We start from the raw sequence: 14857 nt of genomic DNA on the forward strand, positions 1-14857 counted from the left end.
GGAGCATCCTCGCTGTTGAGAAGCTCCAACACTTTCCAAACCATTGCGGTGCCAGCAGTGGCACCAACGTCCTCCTCAGCCCCTTTACAGAGGACACCTCAAACATCCCACAAACATCACGCAGACAGGGCATTTCTGTGAAAATATTGGAATATATTTGAAAAGATTAATCATGGATGACTTTACAGTACCACCCCATATTTTCATCTCATACTTTATTTAACAATATTAAAGAGGCACTTTAAAAGCACACGGACAACATCATAAAACGGCGTTTCCTGCTCTCTCTCTGCTTCTCTGGACAAAATATCAAAATAAAAACTTTTGACAGAACACATTGCACCCAAGGTAAATTACCTACAATAGTTTTTTTTATACAATACAAAGAATTGTAAAGATACATATTAACAGAATAAAGCCTCTTTTTTTTTTTTTTTTTTTTTTTTTTTTCCTTTTAACTCTAAAACAAAACAAAAAATTATTGCAGGACAGACGCAAAGTACTCTGACTGTTCATATCACATCAGTGCATTACTTCACCTCCTTGACTTGGGAGTATTTCAATAAAATCTTTCCATGTCCTCGTTTGCACCTGAGATTTCTTTCCGGATCCAAAAGTTCGGTTGTAGAACGTGCTCGTTTAATGTGACGTAACATTTTCGACACTATGGAGTACCAGCATAAAGGATTTTTTTCCCTAAAGTTGTATTTTTTCCCCCTAATGTTTTTTTTTCCCTAAAGTTGCATTTTTCCCCAAGTTGGATATTTTTCCCTAAAGCTGATATTTTTCCCCCTAAGTTGTACCTCTTTCCTAAAGTTAATTTTTCTCCCTAAATCTGAACATTTTTCCTCTCGACTTGGCTTTTTTTTTTTTTTTTAAATTCTTTTCTCCTGCTTTGGTTTTTTTTTTTTTTTGACAGGTAACGGCTTCTTCCTACCAATTCCCTTTTTTTTTTTTTTCTTTTTTCAATCAAGGAAGTCTGTATTCACATTACAAATGAAGAATAGCACCAGTAACTGCATAGTACAAGCGGATACCTATAGAGCCACTACGTCAGTACAGTAAGAGAGTTTAGAAGTGATACCGTTGAGGGCACTCGGACAGTACCAGTTTTCGCTGTGGTAAATTGGCACAGTTTTCTCGTTGCACAAAACAACCCCTCTCCACACACAAAAAGAAAAAACACACACACACACACACACACACACAAAGGAAAAAAAACAAACCCCAAAACCCCTAAAAAATCAGAGTTTGTCACAAGTGTCAAGGTGCAGTTTGCTCGCGGGGACGCTTCTCCTCCAGTCCCATCGTCTACAGTGGTCAAAGAGTGGCAGCATCCTCTGGAGGGCTCCCACAGCCCCGGAGCCCCAGAGCTGGGTCGTTCTTCTCTTGACGGTGTAGAAACAAAATTCTTAGGGATGGCTGTCAAAATATAGGACACTTGGGTCTTAATTTAATTTTTTAATTGTATCATCTCTTAGGCCAGCTCCCAATTAAATGAATTGTACGGGATTATTTGTGCAAAATCTTCAAAAAAAAAAAAAAAAAATTTGCTTTCTACAGTGTACTGCACCTTATGAATAAGACGTCTACGGAATGAAGTTCATCTCTTCAAGTACTTTGTACAAAGATAACACAGACACAGACTCAAAAGGGTCTGAGATTTGCAAGTATCCTTATAACCTCAGCACTTCTGCAATAAAGCAATTGCTCTCGACGATTCAGTCTGCCCAAAGCGATTACAATTTCAGTTCATGAAAATCATCAGCAACATCAAAGTTCTAGCATTTGCATGATAAATCAGGTGAATTAAAGTAGATTAGTAGACACAAAGCAAACTATTTCACAGAGGCTGCAGTGCAAGTTCATTTAAGCTAGACAGAGAAATCATGCTACACAAACGAATTTAATGCTTTGATAATTTTTCCCTTGCAAACCCCATGAAAGCAGCTGAGGATCACCATAAGTCACTTCCATAAATTATTCTGAAGTATCTCTTCTTAAAGGAATTTTAAAGCTGGTTAATTTTTGCCCAAAGAGTTGGCTGAGCAGGTTGTTCTGGGACTCGGCGCTGCGGTAGCTGGCCGGGCCGGCCGCCTTGGCCCCGCGGGCTGCGCGGGGGCCGTGCCAGGAGCCACGTGGGGACGGTGCTGGCCCCTTGGCCAACACTTGGTGGAGGCTCTTGCCCAGAATGGCCTTCCTGCGCTTGACGTCCCCGTTGGCGTGGCGGAGCTCCCCCTTCTTCTGGTTGTAAGGGTCCAGGACCATCTTCTTCAGCTGGGGGCCTGTTCTGGGCTTGGGTCCCAGCTTGCTGCAGTGCATGTCCCTCCTGCCGGGGGACAGGGCGGGAGCCTCGGCGTTGCTCCAGCTGCCACGTTTGAGCTCAGCCGTGCTCTCGCTCCTCGCCGGGCATGGTGGCCGGGTTTTCTTCTTCTTCCCATCTCCTTCCATGTTCTCCCGGGAGCCGGAGCTGCTCCGGTGGCTCAAGGGCTTGTGTTCTTTTCTCCTCTTTGGGTGAAACTTGCTGGTGGCTCTGCCTGGTTCTGTGTGGCCGTGCCTCGTGGTGTTGCTGGCCACCTCACCTCTGGGCTGGTGGCCACTGGATTTGCCTGGGTTGCTGCCTTGTTCCTTGGCATTAGTGCTACTGTCCTTAGCCTCAGGCATGGATTTCTCCTTCCCTGAGATGGGCTGCTGACCCTCCTCGGCGCTGCTGCTGGGGCTGCCCACACCGGGAGCAGCCTTGCTACCCACGGTCTTCTTTGGTGGCACCGAATCTTTGGCAGCTCTGTTGAGCGTGGGTGACGCCGTCTTGTCCTTTGGGGGCAGGGGCTGGTGGACACCTTCTGGAGACGTGGCCTTAGCTGCACCTTCCCAGGCAGAGGCATCACCAGCACTGGGGTTGCCCCATTTGTGGGTCTCCTTGGCTGGTGGAGACTCCGCCTGAGGGGAAGGAAGCTCTGAGACCTTCCTGGCAAGCTGGAGAAAGGGGATCGCATCCACAGCGTTGGTGTCTGCACTGGGATTTTCCAGGATACATGCCCTGTATTCATCTTTGTTGCCTGTGCTTGTTTTTTTGTGGGCATCGGCACAGCCATGTTTCTGGGTCAGGAGGGGAGGGGACAGTTTTTGGTTGGTGTCCTGGTGACAAGCCAAGCCAGCAAGGTCCATGGGAAACTCAGGCGAGTCCAAGAAAGGAAGTGGTTTCCCATCAAAGGCTCCTTTCTCCAGCTCCTCGATGGCCAGGCCAGTGATGTGGCCGAGCTCGGGGCTGCCCGCAGCAGCCGGTGGCAGAGACGGGGACAGGCAGGGAGGTGGCGGCAGGGGGTCAAACGGGGACTTCTCCATCTCCGCCAGGAGCTCTGAGAAGTCACCCACCAGGACTTCTGGTTTTACGGGGGACTGGGGTGCTCCCCGGTCATCAGGAGCTGTAGGGAAGGAGTCAGTGGGAACCTGCAGGCTGGGGCTTCCAGCTTCTACCAGCTGAAGGTCACTCGTGGGGTCCAGGCGGACGGGTGACCTGTGCGGGACTGAGCTGCCATGGTGAGCCACCTTCCGCTTCTTGCTCGGTGGCATTCCCTCCCGGAGAGATCCGTCCTCCTTCACCTTCTCCCTGCCCTCCCTGGAGGCAGTACCAGGCCTCATGACCCCTCGGAATTTGAAGGTCTTGCTGCTGCCCGCCAGGTGCTTCTCCATGTGCCTGTCGTACTGCTCCTTCTTGGAGAAGGTGTAGTTGCACATGCTGCAGATGAAGGACTTCTTGATGACGTGCATGACGTCAGCACAGAGCTCACAGGCGTACAGGGTGGTGTGCTTGATCTCCTGCTCCTCCACCACGCCGTGCTCCTGGCTCAGGTGGCTCCGCAGCTCTTTGGTCTCCTGGTAGAACATGGGGCACTTGTGGCACAAGTAAATCTTCTGGAAGCTGTGCACGACCAAGTGCCGCTGGAGCTTGAAGGGTTTGGGGAACTGTTTGCCACAGTGATGGCAGTCCCGGGAAGGATCCTTGCAGTCTGGGTGCATGGGGACAGATTTTGGGGTGCTTTCACTTTTTGCCGTGTGCTCCGGAGATGGGCTGGAGGATGCTTTGGAGGAGCTGGGTGCAGGTGGCTTCACCTTGATGTTGCTTTCCAAGGGCTCTTTCATTGCCTTCTCCTGCTCGAGGGGCAACTCCTTGGGGCTCTTGCTCTCTCTGCTGACCCCGTGCCGGCCGCCGGGGTCGCCGTGCTGGGAGGACCTGCTGGGCTTGCGATACATGATGGTGTTGAGGAAGTGGGTGACAGCGGCATTGTCCTCACCGAAGCAGCCAGGCAGGCCCATCACCGACTTCTGCGCCTGCCCCTTGCGTGCGAACTGGGTGGCGTGTTCCCGGAGGTGCTCGTTGTACATCCAGACGTCGGAGATCTCCTTCAGGCACATCCCGCACGCCCACAGCCCGGCTTTGTTCCTGGCATGCTTCTCCTTCAGGTGGTCCCGGAGCTGCTCCCGGGAGCTGAATTTGCGCTGGACACACATGTAGCAGGTAGGAGGAGGGGAAGGGTTGTGGGAGAGCTTGTGGAAATCCAGCTCCCCCAACGTCAGGAACCACTGGAAGCAGACTTTGCATTTGTACTGCTTGTCTTTGGTTTTGATGGTTATCTCCCCGTGGTTCTTCCCCAATTTCCCATCTTCCAGCTTGCTCCTGTGCTTGCCTGACTTTGGCTTCAAACTCACAGCGTTGTCGTCGCCATGGCCAGGAAGATCCTCGCAAGGACTGAAGAAGCACACGTCTCTCATTTTTAACTTTGCGTTCAGCATCTCGATGTCGATGGTGTGAAATTCAGGGGAGTCCGAATCCTCATTATCCTTGGCATCATAGGACTCCTCCGCCAGGTCGGGGGGCTCGGAGTTCACTTCCTGCAGCGAGTGCTCATCCTCAAGGTCCATCAGAGGCTCAAACATGTCCTCAGCAGAGAGGCTTTCCCCCTCCTTCTCCAGACTGCCCCAGATGTTCAAGCTGGGGATGTTGTCCACATGGCTGTTTTGGCACAAGAAGGTCAGCATGTTGTCCTCCAGGTCAATGTCCTCCTTCTCTTGGTCAGTCACCTCCTGGTCCAGCCTCAGCTCGATGCTTTTAGACCCACTTGGAGCATCATCTCCGCTCTTGGCCTTGCTGCCATGACACATGTTCAACATGAGGGCATCGTCAACAGAGATGGTCTCGTACTCACAAGGGTCCTCCCTGGTGACACAGAAGGAGTTGGTGTCGCTGAGGTCAGAAGCCAGGCGGATGGTGAAGAGGTCGATGGCCCCCACTGGCTGCAGGTTGACCTCGGGGACAGGTTTGGGTTTCTTGCTGCGCTTCCCATACACCCGCGTGCACTTCCTCCGCACAAACTGGTCATCCCTGGGGAACAGCTGGGAGAATGTTGAATCATCATCAAAAAAGCTCTGGAGGTCCGAGGTGGCTGTGCTGTCCCCGCAGTGCTCCTTGCCTGGTGGCACATCTGCCTTCGCCCACCGCTCTGGCTCTGCGGGAGGAGAGCTGGTCCCCGGCGTGGTCGGCAGAGCACCATGCCCAGAAACATTTTGGCTGGTTCCCAAATCATGATTCTCCAGCAGCAAAACGCCTTCAGCAGGAGCTGTGGGAGCCTGCAGGGCACCACTCCAGTTCCTGGTGTCACTGCCTGCCGCAGGACTGTCCCCTGTCCCAGCATCTGTGTCCTCTGTGCCCACCTTGCCCCATCCCTTCGCTACTTGCTTCACAAACCCGCTAATCCATTTTTTGTGAGCCTGTGTGTCTTCCACTCCATCTGGATCTTCCACTTCCCCAGGGTAGGTGACCATGCCCATGGCTGTCTCCTTGTTGACCATCTCCTTTAGAGACACCATCCTGCTGCCCAGGTCTTCCGCAAGCTTGGCCTCACAAGGGGACTCTTCGGCTTTTTGGGAGTGCTGGGCTGTGCTGGTCCTGTTTTGCTCCTCTGTGGAGATGCAACCCCCTGGCTCATGCAAGCCCTCCACGATCCTGGGCAGGCTGGAGCTGAGGACAGCAGGACTTGTGTTCTTCTCCAGCCCACAGGGACCATCGGGCTCATTCCTGCTGGGAAACACCTTTGCTTTCCTTCGCCTCACTTTCCTGTTGAGCTGTTTCTCAGAATTGCTGTTCTCTCCAAGATCTTTGCTTTGGCTCCTCCTGCCCTTGTCTCCCTTCCTGACCTGCCATCCTGAATCCAGCTTCCCAGACGCTGCCTCTCCCGATCCCCTCATCTCCAGGCGCGGTCCCTTTGCCTTCCCCTCCCTCTGCAGGACCCGTGTGTGGTGCAGCTCCTGGGACATCTCCAAGGAGATCACGCTGAGGTCGCTGAGCACTCTGCTGACCACCTCCTGCATCTGTGTGCTGGGCTCCTTCTGCAGGTCTGGGAGTATTTTCTTGGGAATGTGTTCAATGGCAGAGGTCGCCTCCTGTGAGCTGCAGGTTTTGTCTTTGACTGATGCCTTCAGACTCCTCTTGGGCACCTTTTGGGCTGCTTTTGATGTCTTGTGTGCAGGAATCAGAGGGGACCTGGGAGTCTTGCTGGGCTGTGGCAAACCACCGTTCTTCACCTGGTGCTTGACAGCTTTGTGCCTGGTCAGACCAGGCTTGGACCGGAAAGTGGCTGAACAAATGTCACAGGTCACCGGGAGTCCACTGGGCTTTTTCCCCTTGTGGAGTTCATTTTGGGAAGGGTCTGGAGTACTGTTGGGTGCGTGGTCCTCTCCTTGGCCCACGCTGTTTAACACACAACCCCCAGCTTCTGCAGCCCCATGGCTTTTGGATTTCTCCCCTTTTGAACTCTTTCCTTCACTCTCTGTGGTTTTGGAAAGACCATGTCTCGCCTCTGCTGCCCCTGAAAACTCATGGCCATTTAATTCAGCAGGACCAAGACCTCCAACCCTTGTAAGACTTCTGCTGATGGCAGCTGACGTGTCCTGGACAGCAAAACCATTGGACAAAGCCTCTGGTTCACTTTGATGCTTATTCCCAACATGGGAGCAGCTTTCAGGCTTGTTCTCTTGGTTCAGGTCCACCTCCCTTTCTCCCGTGGGCAGAAGATCCGCTGTGGGCTGGGCTGGGTAATCCCGGGTTTCTGGAGGACTGGAGTTAACGACTGTGTCTGCAATGGCGCATCCTTGGTTTTCTTTAAAATTTGGCAGCACAGCACCGGCGTTTTCGGGGACCTCTTTCCCAACACCCTTTTGGTGGAAAGGCGGTGAGCAGGGAAGAGAACAGTCCTTCCCAGGAGGTTCCTGGGGAGCACCCATCTCCAAGGCAGAGCCCACCAGACCATCACCATAGAGCACAGTGCAGGGTCTCACTGTCCCCTCTCTTCCAGGTGATTCATAGTTACCCAAAACACCATCAGGGAGGTGATGAGGATGTTCCTCAGCTGCTTCCATCGGCACAGCCCCGCAGTGATGCAGCGAGGGAGAGAAGGTGGGTGCCCTTTCCCACGTCCCTTGCTCTGCTGGGCTCACGGTGTGATGGATGTGACGGCTGTTGGCCTCGGGAGGACAACTCTTTGTGAGGAATGAACTTGGTGTTGTAGGCAGGGACAAGCAGTATTTTTTCTCATCCAAGAGTTGAGTGCCAAAGCTGGGGACCTCCCCCCCCTTGGCCCCACTGCTTTGCAAGCATTTGAGGTCAGAGTATTTGGCCGGCAAGAGCAGACTGGCTGGAGATTCGCCCGTGTAATGACAGCCATTGAGGGACAACTTGTCAGTCCCTTCTCTGGGAACCTTTGCATTGACTGTGCCGGCTTTTATCTCTGTCCCCAAGCCATGATCCTGGTGGGCATCCTCCTCAGAGGAACCCGGGGGGCTGATGGGACTCGTAGAAGCACTGCCCAGGTCCTCTGCCCCTTTTCCAACCCGACTCCTTTCCAACCTCTCTCCCTCTTCTCTGCCCAGCGTTTCTTCCTCGAGCAAACCACGGCTGAAGTGGGATTGCTCATGTTTCCTAAATGCCAAGGTCATTGTGTTGTTATCTCCCTCCTGCTCTTCCCTGAGCCTATCAGCTTTCCTCCCCTGCCCTGGCAGCAGGGTCACCGCGGTGCTGCTGGGTGGTGAGAGGTCATTACGCTCCTGGGAAACACCATCTGCAGGGATATTAATGTCCCTCGGCTCCGGGGGCTCATTTGCTAAGTGCTGCGGCTCTGTTACATTATTTTGCAGCTCCGGCTTTGCCGACGTGGATTGTTTTGCATGGTAAGAGCCCTCTGCATCCAATGACTCCAGCTGCTCGTGTCCACTGGGACAAGAAAGCACCTCTTTCCCTGGTGCAGCGATATTTCCCGTGCTGCTTTCGATGGGGATATCCCCTTCCCCTGGGGTCTGATCTTCCAAGGCACCACCGCTCTGCTCCTTGTGCTCCGTCTGCACATGGGTGGTGGCAGAGGGGTGGCTGGGAGCCAGCAGCCCGGGGAAGCACGGCATCAACAGCTCCTCCTCGTTGTTCTTCACCGTCCGGGCAACGAAGAGCTGGAGCTGCTGCAGAGGGTTGGCTGAGGTCTCCTGGGATGCCACCATCATCTCCTGGGAAGGGCGGTTGCTCTCCTTGGGGACACTCAGCATCTCAAAGAGAAGCACTTTGGGCTTGCTGGCTTTGTCACTGGGTCCAGGGCTTGCATAGGTGGTGGGACTCTTCCTCTCCTCCGTTTCCTCCCCACCACCATTCCCTTTGAGATCCACAGCATTTTTCACTGTTTTGGGGGGCTCAGTCCTGCTTAAGGGTTTTTCTTCTGTATCTGGGACCTCCTTGACATGAGGTGAAAAGGTGAGATCCAAGGCTGGGGCGGGACCCTGCTGAAAGCCAAATTCAGTCTTAGGGTTTGGGAGATGGGCATCAAACTTCTCCAGCTCCGCAGGATCAGGGTCTGCTTTCCCCGGCACAGGGAAGCCCTTGGCACTGCGCTGGCATGGCAGGGATGGCAGGGGGTCTTTGGTTACTTCTGCTGCATCCACGGTCTCGGGGAACACGGAGCCGGTGACAGCAGGAGGGCTTTTTGTCACAGGGTCACTGTAGATGGGAGCCTCTGTTTGGTCAGTTGTGCTTGAGCCAGGTAGACTTTTGGAAGAAGACCCATCTTCCATCTTCCTGAGGTCTCTTTCCTCAGCGGCTGCAGCTCCCTGGAGCTGCTCACTGCTGTCTTTGGAGCAGAAATGGTTTGTGGTGAGTGGGGCTGGGACACACACCCCGGTTTCCAGTGAGCCCAGCTCCAGCGGGCATGGCCAGGGCTCCCTGGGTCTCTCGTAGTCCTCACGCGTGGTCACCACGTCCGGCTTCTCCCCTGCCAGCCTCTCCCCAATGCAGAGGCTCGATCTGCCCAGCTCACCTGCCAAAAACAGCCCTTTCTCCTGGGCTGCCGCTGGCTCTGGCAGTGCCGGGAACCGCTTGGCCCCCTGCGCTCGCAGGTGCACAGCCACGTTCTGCTCAGACTTCGGGAGGCTGATGGACACCTCGGAGTCCAACTTGCTGGTTTGCAGTTGGCTTTCCAGCTCCGTGACCAAGCGCTTGATCTCCAGCTCATCATCTGAAATGTTACTCATGAAAGTCACATTGTAATCCGCAATCCTGTCCGGCAGCGGCAGGGAGAGCTGGCTGCTGGGGACAGCTCCTTCCTCGGGGAATTTCTTGGCCGGTGGCTTCTCCACGGAGAGGCTGTGGAACTGAGTCATGTCTTCTGGCAGCATGGGAGCTACCTCCTCCATGAGGGACCAGTCTTTCTCTGGCAGGAAGGCTGGGTACGATTGCTCGAAGGGCAGCGGCTTGCAGGGGGCATTCCCAGGACAGGGGAATGTCGTCACATATCCATCCTTGCTCTCATACGGATCGAACTCGGAGACGGGGAGCTCTCCGAATATCGATGAGGAGTCGAAGCTGAGCGGGGAGGACACTTTGCCCTGCGGCATTTCCGTGGCAAAAGGGGAGATGCTGGAGTGCTTCTGCTCGAAGGAGCTGGCGCCGATGTCACCCCGGCACAGGTACACGTCATCCATGTGGGAAGAGCCCAGGGCTGGGGGCTTTGGGAAGAGGTTGTCATCATAATGACCGGGAAGGCCTTTGGGATCAAAAAATGCGTTGTCACTGCTGCCATACGGATCGGGCGCCTTGGCAGTGAGCATCATTCCCACTGCATCCTCCCCGTAGGGGGGAGCTGGTGCAGGATAACCCTTCTGACCGTCACAGAGCCCCTGTCCCTTCGCAAATTTGATTCCTGCTTCCGAGCAGGTGGTGCTCCCACGGCCAGGACTCGCTTTGTTACTGCTGTGGGGTGGATCAGTCGCCTCCTCGGTGTGGTACTTCAGCCCTTCGCTTGGGAAGGGGGCAAACTGGTGCCTCTGGTGGTCCATGGTGAGCTCGGGAGAGTCCTGAGCCTCCAGGGTGGGTTCTCCTGCCTCACCTGGGAGCTTTGCTGCTCCTCTGGGCTCTTCCACCCCCTCCTTAGAGGAGAACCTGGCAGGGCTCCTGCCTGGGGTGGCTGTGCCGGGCACTTGCCTTTCCTGGGGCTGCGGTGACGGCTCCTCCTTCGCACAGTCCACGGCAGCAATGTCTGGTTCGGTACTCGGCCGTGTCCTGGAGCCTGCCAGCAAAGGTTTGGCTGAGCCAAACCTCCTGCTCCCCCTGGCAATGTCCTCTTTGCTCTCCTGGCTTGTTTTTGGGCTGCTGTACTCGGGAGGGTTGAGTGGAGTCCTTGGCACGTGGGCTGGGCTGCCTGAGTGCCTCCTCCTCTGGGTGCCACCCTTGTCACCAGCCCCACCAGCACGGGGTGGGCTCGTGCCCATCTCTCCAGGCACGCTGTGGTTGCTGCCAGCAGAGGAGTGGCTGCTCTGCCTTCGGGCTCGGACAGCACAATCTTCTTTCTCAGCATCCTCCTGACTCGGGACATCCCTGTCCTCCTGTGCCTCCCTTTTCTGACCGTCCCTTTTCCGGCTGTAGCTCCAGGCTGGGTCTTTCTCCCTGGCTCTCTCACTTCTGCCCTGTCGTTTCTTGCTGAAGCTGTACTTGCTCCTCCCAATGAATCCCGTGCCACGCTTCCTCCTGCCCCGGGGCTTGCTGCACTCTGCCCCCTCCTCATCCGAGTCGGACACGTAGTCGTATTCCCGCAGCCTTCCCTCCCTGGTGGCTGCCAGCGGCCTCTCGGTGGCCTGGGGGAACTGGGCCTGCTTGCTGCTCTTCACCTGCAGTTTGTGGAGCTTGTTCTTCTGCTGCACGATCTTGTGGATGAGCTCCTTGCTCCACGTCCCGCTTCGGGGCTTCCGCTTCTTCATGTCCTTCATGGAGAACCGCGGTGGCTTGGAGCTCTTGGTGGCAATGCCTGGCCCCACCTCGCTCTTTGTCAGAGGCTCCTGGCTGAGTTTCCTGGGATGCTTTTGGCTGGAGCTGGTGGCTGGTGGGACGCTGTTCTTCCTGCCTGCCCTCAGCCTGGCTGTCCTTTCCACTCCCTCTGCCGCGAGATCCGGCTCCTGTGGTGCTACCCTGCGTGCCACCCTCCCTTTGTGAAGGTGTTGCTTCCCTGCCCTTCTCTTCATCTGCTCCCCACCTGGGTGGCCATCTTCATAAAAACAACCAGCCTTGGCCTCTCCCGCTGCCTTCTCCTCCGCTGTCTGCTTGGATTTGCTCTCCGAGGCCAGCCCTTCCTTGGCCTTGTGGGCCATCGCCCCGCCAGCCGCCTTCACGCCCGGCAGCTCCTCGTCAGCGAACACGTCGATGAAGCTGCTGTCGATCTCCGGGTTATCCGACTGGTATCCCAGGCCGTTGAGGGCCTCGGTGATCAGGCTGTCCAGCTTGGCATCGTCGATGTCCAGGTCGGAGGCGCTGAGCGGGAGGGAGCCGGCGGCCAGGCCGTGGAAGAGGCCGCCCTTCAGAGCATCCTCCTTGCCCTCGCTTTTGCCTTCCCCGTCCAGCAAGAAGTCATCAGTCTTGTTTAATGCCAACAGCTGTCCCTGGGGGTCCGGAGAGAGCGCCAGGCTGGAGGGTTTGGGAGGCTCCAGCAGGAGCACTTTCCGCCCCTCGGCTGCCCGGGGAGCATCCCTGGGCTCTCCCTGGGCAGCGGGATGGGAGGCGCAGAACTGGCGGTGCTGCAGGAAGGAGGACAGGTTGCTGTAGTTCTGGTCGCACTGTCTGCAGGTCAGGAGCACGTCCAGCTGGTCCAGGCTGGCGCTGCTCAGGGAAGTGGCCAGCAGGTGATGGGAGGAATACGGCGGTGGCGGCTGCTCCCCATCCAGCCCATCTGAGCATCCTTTGGCCACCTCCCCGCTGGGTTTGTGGAACGGGCTGGCCGGGGCGCATTTCAGGAGGCTGTCGTCTTTCAGAGCATCCGGAGGGAAGTGGAAGGACTTGGCAGAGTCTGCGGGGTGGTAATGAAGTGAGCTGGGACTCAGAACCTCCGAAGGGTGGAAGGCTTTGTTGGCATCCTTGGCATGGCAGGGGTGCTGGAAGAAGGGCGAGGGGGTCAGCGCTCCGGACATCTGGCTGTCCTCGAAGCCGGGGTTGAGTGGGCTGCTGGACATGGGGGACAGCGATGAGCAGGTGCTGCCACATGTGGGGTTGGGGACAGGGGACGGCAGTGGAGACTCACACGGGGAGGCAGCCACCAAGGCTGATGGTGGCAGGACCAGCCCTGAGCCCGACGAGCTCCTTGAGGGAGGAGGAGCTGTTTGAGCCATGCTGTAGAACAGGGCTTTGCTTCTCGAGTCACAGGCAGGAGACCCCGGCTCCTTCCCACTCTCAAAGGAGAAAGCTCCCGTCACGCTGGGATCTCCCCTCTGGAGGCTCTCTCCTGGTAAGAGCTTTTTGCCGTGATACCCTGGAGAGTTGCTTATGGGGGGCCCTTTCTGGGCTTTCCTGCTGCCCTGCCAGTCCGACGTGCCCAGGGGGAAGGGGAGCTTCTGGCTGCTGATGTGTCTCGACAGCTCCAGCCTGTTTGCACCGGGCATTGCAGAAGGGAGGTGCATCTGCTGCCAAGGCAGCCTGGCATTCTTCTGCCTGTGCTGCCTCTGCTCGGGGCCAGACTGGCACTCGAATGAGAACTGGTTTCCAACAGGGTTTGAATAAGGTGCTGAATTCTGGTCCATGGGAGAAAACGCCTTCGTGGCACCTTCCCAAGCTTGCACAAGCCTGGGGTGGGTGGGTGCCGTAGTGGGAACGCTCGTCTCGAAAGGCACGGCTCCCGCGCCGCTGCTGCCCGCGGGGGAGCTGCAATAGGCCTTGCTCTGAAAGTGCACTTGGGACAGGGAGTTGGGTGGCACCGTCCTTCTCAGGGGGCTGCTCTGCACCAGCAGCCGCGGGCTGGGGACACCGTCCTTGGCTGAGGCTTGCCTCTTCCCCACCGGCTTTGGCATGGTAGGCGAGTGTAAACTAGACGGAAAAACAGCTTGGTTTTCTTGGAAAGTGCTTGGGTTTTGGTCGATAGCACCAGACGACGGGAGAGCACCAGTGGGGTCGGCGGGATGCTCGGCCCTGCCCTTGCAGCAGGGCACGGGGCTGTGGTGCGGGGCCGGCGGCGGCGGTGGGTGCAGGAAGGGCGGCGGTGGCGGGGCCACGGGCAGCCCGTACAGCCTCCCCTCGGGGGACACGTCCTCGTAGGAGCCCCCGCTCAGCGGCTCCTCTGGCCACTCTCTGGAGGACGAGTGGAAGGTGAAGGCGCCGGGAGCCAGCTGGGCGCTGGTGGCCATTCCCACGTCCAGGTACTCCTGGCCGCCGGCGTCGCTGCGGAATGGCTCCTTCCCCGCGTCGTGCAGCAGCTGGAAGGGGAACTGGCACGGCAGAGCCCCCAGGCCGTGCACGGCGGCTTTGCCGCCCTCGGAGAAAGAGCTGGGCTTCTGCACCGAGATCCCGTAGGTAGCACCGGCAAAGCTCTTCTCCGGGGAAGGCCAGGACTCGGCCCGGTTCGCCTGAAACTCTAAATAATGTAGCTGCCCATGGGTGCCGGGGCTCTTGAGGGGGATGCCGGCGGCGGGGGGCTGCCCCTTGGGGCCGAGGGAGGGGCCGGCCTGTGAGGTATAGTTGCTGGAGGTCCGGCCCCCGGCGGCATCGGGGAAGCAGCGGCCGAAGCCGAGTTCTTCTGGCCGGAGCTCGGCGTCGCGCTGGGGGATGCTGGGCACGTGGAAGCGGTAGCTGCCGGCCGCGGGGGTCACCTCCGGCTTCTTCGGGGGCGTCACCTTCTGCTGGGGGTAGGCGATGCCAATGGTGGGGCTGGGCCGGGTGCCGGCGATGCTGAGCCGGTAGAGCTGCTGGTGGCCCCGCTCGCCCTTCCCCGAGCGCCGGCTGCGCTCCCGGGCCCGCCCCTTCCCCGGCGGCGACGGGGGGCTGCCCTTGACCTCTCCCCAGGTGCTGTCATTGCCGAACTTGGGCTTGCAGTGGAGGGATTTGAAGTCGATCTTGCCCGCTTGCTGCGGCCGGATCACGGCTTCCCGCTGGCTGTGGGGCTCCTTGTCCTTGGGGCCGGGGAAGGGGGACGCGCCCTCCCCGCCCAGCGCCCTCCCATCCTTGTCCCCGCAGCCTTCGCAGCCGAAGTCCTTGTCGGGCTCTTTGGGGCCGGCCTCAGTATCGCCGATGGTGTAAACATGCTGGGTCTCTCCAGTCATGATACCGAGGAGGGGACAAGGCTACAGAGCCCCTCTGTCCCGTCCCGCTGCGAGCTGCCGTGCCCCCGTCACGGGCATGGTCCTCCGCCGATGGGCACCGGCGCGGGCAGAGGGGCAGCAGCTCCCCAGGGCCGGGGTGGGGGCGGGTCCCGAGGGCCGGCGGGGCTCTGCCGCATCCTTTCAGACCTGCAGGGAACAGGAGAGAAGAGAGGAAGGGTGGATGTCAGTCAGGGAAGGGGCCAGGGGAGGCACG

At 57.4% G+C, this 14857-nt stretch overlaps 1 protein-coding gene across 1 annotated transcript; it reads right to left on the reverse strand.

Annotated features, from left to right (window-relative positions):
• Positions 1-948: 948 nt before the first annotated feature.
• ZNF469 (zinc finger protein 469) lies at positions 949-14604 on the reverse strand. The gene has a single exon (XM_069026790.1). The coding sequence runs from the start codon at positions 14602-14604 to the stop codon at positions 1981-1983; it is 12624 nt and encodes a 4207-aa protein (XP_068882891.1). The 3' UTR covers positions 949-1980.
• Positions 14605-14857: the final 253 nt, after the last annotated feature.

This window comes from Aphelocoma coerulescens, chromosome 11, assembly GCF_041296385.1.
Source record: "Aphelocoma coerulescens isolate FSJ_1873_10779 chromosome 11, UR_Acoe_1.0, whole genome shotgun sequence".
Lineage (NCBI taxonomy): Eukaryota > Metazoa > Chordata > Aves > Passeriformes > Corvidae > Aphelocoma > Aphelocoma coerulescens.

What these genes read in the sequence shown, in the direction of transcription:
- ZNF469 (XM_069026790.1), bottom strand. Translation starts at nt 14,604, where the DNA reads ATGACTGGAGAGACCCAGCATGTTTACACCATCGGCGATACTGAGGCC.